The following is a 3,895-nucleotide window of genomic DNA, read 5'->3' on the forward strand; positions in this document are numbered from 1 at the left end:
GGGGGGGGGGAGTGAGGGAGGGGGGGGCAGGTGTTAATGGCTGCTGCTGCTGCACTGACAGGTCATGTTAGCAGCGCGGGAAACGCACATAAAAAGGTTATGACATCAGCCTGTGATCATCATGATAAAGCGAACAACCAACAATAAATCAGCTGCAGGAAAAAACACAGATTTATGTTTTACCAACAGCTGACATCAATTCACACTGTCCACATTTATGGATAAACGCTCCCGATTAATAACAAATAAATAAATAACACGTGTACGTGTTTATTTTACTGTTTACACTAAAAAATGGCGAAAAAAACGTTAAGACTTTGGTTTAACAAAGTTTACACACCAATCCACATTATAATAAACTTTCATTTTACACATAGTGGCATTTTATATTTAATTATGTTGAATTTCAGAAATGAGGGAAGTAGTTGTTTTTTTTTTGCGACAGTAAATCAGCAGAATTTCTATAGAAATATTTGGTGCAGGTCGTTTTTATATTGTGGAATTATCTCGACTTTTAAGAGATGTGAAATTATGTTTTTATTTTTGTGTAAAATCCATATTTTTACTGACACCATTTGACCCCAGTGATCTCTGCCGCTGTGTGAGGAGCCAATGCAAAGCGCGCTCTCAGATAATAAAGATAATGTTATTGCAGTGACAAACAGACTTTATTCCCGGAGTCCTTGAGCTGCTGCAGGTTTTGGTTGTAAGCGCGCGGGGCGTCTATGATTAATGTGAAGATTTGCTTGAGAAAGTGGGACGCAGTAATAAGAACGGGACAATCTCTCTCTCTCTCTCTCTCTCTCTCTCTCTCTCCCCCTCCCCACCCTCCACCCCTCGCCCTCCTCGCGTAGCCAGCCGTGAAATCCGGCCTGAAATGCATTACACTTCAACGGAAAGAAAATGCAATTTCTCATTGGGTTTAAAAAAGACAGAGAGCGCGCGCGGCTCTCCGTCCTCCGCGCGTCCGGCATTGAGACGTAGAGAGCAGCAGCAGCAGTGACAGGCCCATCGCCATAAACTGACTCTGGACCAGCTTCTTATTCTCAGCCCGGTCATAACAGCAAGATGAGCATCATTACACTAATTCTTATTTTATGTAAATAGCAGATCGGAACTGAATTGGCCCATGCGATAATAATAACGATTATTGGAGTATTATTTCACACGTGAGCAACCCGGCTGCATTTGCCTGAGCTGTAGTTAATAAGGCGGTGACGCTCTAATTCTTAATGTGGATGATACTTCATAAGTATTTTGAATATGTGCAGACCGGAAGTCACTGAGGGCAGCATTATAGGCTGCGGAGAATTAAATACAGCAGGATCACGAGGTTAAAATAGCTTATATTAAAAGGTTGATAACAGAACAGATTTATCAGAGGCGTAATAAAGCTCCATCATTTGTTTCCCTCTACATTTATTACACTCAGTGAGATGGACACAAAATGTGAGTCAATTAAGAATTAAGAATTAAGAGGCTGTTGTCCAGTCATGGCACACTGTTAAAATATCATATTATAGCCAGAATTTGATCTGAAGCAAATTCTTGCAAATAAACCTCAGGTAAAATTGAAATAAAATAAGCTACATGTTAAAAAAATAAATAAATAAAAATAAATAGGGTTTTAAAATAAAAACTTCTACTTTCCTTCAATAGTCTCAAATGTTGTAAAGTGAAGGATGACAACAGGACAGGGTTACAGATGTCATCACGATATTAAATCTCAGGCTGAAGCCTTGTTATGTAGCTACAGTGTGTGAGTGAGGCACATGTGTAATCCACAGGGTCGCCGGTTCGAATCCGGGTGATAAAGTCCAGACTGCATTTGAGCAAAGCACTGAACCAACACACACGATAACACACACACCTGAAACATGTAGTGTAATCAGTAACTGACTCACTTTACTCTATAATAATAATAATAATAATAATATTAACATGACACATCCTGTTGTAATAAAATAATAAAATACAGTTGTTCCAGCTGTGGTGTGTCAGGTAAAAGTCCTGATTGTTTTTAAAGGATAAAATAAATTACAGAGTAAAATTCAGGGATAAAATTATAATGTATATTTTAGCATTTTCTTTTTTCTATCGTAAACAATTATTTCAATGAAACCGAGAATAAATGATTATAAATAAGATTTTTTTGTTGTTGTTTTTAAAAAAAAATCTATAGATCAGTTAATTTAACAGTTTACAAATAAAAATTATTTTCAGCTTCTCCAGAAAAAAAAAAAATTTTAAATCAATGAAAAAATAAAAAGCAATTTTGTTAAAGCAACTAAAGCTACTTTTGATTGAAAGGAATTATTTTTTTGTCGATGGCGACACATCTGACAACTGCTGCAGTGCAAAGACAGAACACAATAAACTGCAATTTTGAATTTGTTTCCTGATTTGTTTTTATTCCTGTGTGACTGTGGGAGCTGTTGGCTGCCAGCAGCTTCTTATTTCAGCTGGTGAAGATTTAGATGGGTTTTTATTTTTATAGATTTGAATTCACAGAAGAATTTATCCTGTAATAAACTGCGTGTTTGTTGCTGATTTATCTGAAATAACGAGAGAAATAAAATGCGGTTGTTCGTCTCTTCTCTGCATGTGAGCTGAGTGCAGCACGGCCTACCTGCACTCTGGACTCCGTCAGGCCGATCCTCAGAGCCAGCTCCTCCCGCATGAAGATATCTGGGTAGTGCGTTTTGGCGAAGCTCCTCTCCAGCTCGTTGAGTTGCGCCGGGGTGAAGCGGGTCCGGTGCCGCTTCTGTTTCTGGGACTGCTGCCCTCCGGACTGGTTGGAGTTGTTGTTGTTGTTCTGCTGCTGCTGCTGCTGCTGCTGCTTCTCCTGATCTTTGCTGTTCACCTGCACCGTGTTGGATCCTCCGCCGCTGCTGATATCATCACCCGGGAGCATCGTGGCCCCTTCCACGCCGTCCGGGCCCGGGCCGAGCTCCCCGGAGTGTCCCGGGTCAGGTCCCCCTCCGCCGAGCCTGCACTTCAAAGCCTCCCTGTGGCCCAGGAGCTCCGCGGCGGCATCCTTCATCCCTGCACAGACAACCACAGCTGGTGAGAGTGGTACAGTAAACAGCTGCTCTACAGGGGGAAAAGGACACGGTTAGGCATTTTAAAGCAGCAGCAGCAGCAGCAGCAGATACTTTACAGGCAAACAGGAGAAATCATGAAGAGTTGAAGCATCTTTTTGCACCAGGAGAAAACGAAGACACAAAATCTGCACATGCATTAAACGATCCAGGTTCAAAACATTTAAAACACAAAGGCAGAAATTAAAGCAGGCGACGGATGCAGCTCTTTGACAGAGACAACCACAGCATGCACATTACAATCTGCTCCTTAAATACTCTTAATTCAATTCGATCACGCCGATATCTTAGGAAATTGTTAAATCAAATTATGCAGTAATATAATAATAATAATTACTTTTCCAATGAATTAAGCGAGTTTGGTTCACTTCAGTCACATTAAGATGATATAAGAAGCAAATTGACAATTTTCTGAGCTTGATTTAAGATTAGAAGTGCCTCCAGCTTACAGTAGAGTTGAAGACCGGAGTTTGGTGATGATAACTCACCGAGGCGAGCATCCAGGAGGTCGGCATGAGATAGCATTGCGCACCGCTCCAGGGCGAAATGCTATTCCAAAAAAAAAAATCTCTATGACTTTAACCTATTTAAGAAATATATATAGACTAAATGAAAGCAAATTCGGTTTGTGGTTAAAAGGGAGGTTGGTTGCATTATAATGTAGTTTAGAGAAATGGGGAGGCGCTTAACAGCGGAATGAACCCATGAGCTTCTCCAAACGAGGACCAATCAGAGCTGAAGCCTGAGGTATGTCAGCTTTAGCCCGAGACCCCCCAGCGCACCCCCCCTCCCTC

General features: G+C 41.1%; 1 protein-coding gene across 2 annotated transcripts in view; it reads right to left on the minus strand.

The window, feature by feature from the left end:
* Positions 1 to 3,760, minus strand: part of otpa (orthopedia homeobox a) — a 4,900-nt gene extending 1,140 nt beyond the window's left edge. Inside the window, exons 1-2 of one of the 2 annotated variants that reach the window (XM_023422257.2) lie at positions 3,590 to 3,760; positions 2,630 to 3,045 (exon numbers count right to left, since the gene is read on the minus strand). In XM_023422257.2, the coding sequence (XP_023278025.1) occupies positions 2,630 to 3,045; positions 3,590 to 3,626 (453 nt within the window). In that variant the 5' untranslated portion in view covers positions 3,627 to 3,760. Of the gene's footprint in view, positions 1 to 2,629; positions 3,046 to 3,550 lie in introns of both variants that reach the window. The other variant, XM_023422256.2, reaches the window with a different exon arrangement.
* Between the last annotated feature and the right edge of the window lie 135 nt (positions 3,761 to 3,895).

The sequence above is a fragment of the Seriola lalandi genome, unplaced genomic scaffold (assembly GCF_002814215.2).
Source record: "Seriola lalandi dorsalis isolate HSWRI2012SDOR001 ecotype SW California unplaced genomic scaffold, Sedor1 jcf7180002054680, whole genome shotgun sequence".
Taxonomy (NCBI): Eukaryota; Metazoa; Chordata; class Actinopteri; order Carangiformes; family Carangidae; genus Seriola; species Seriola lalandi.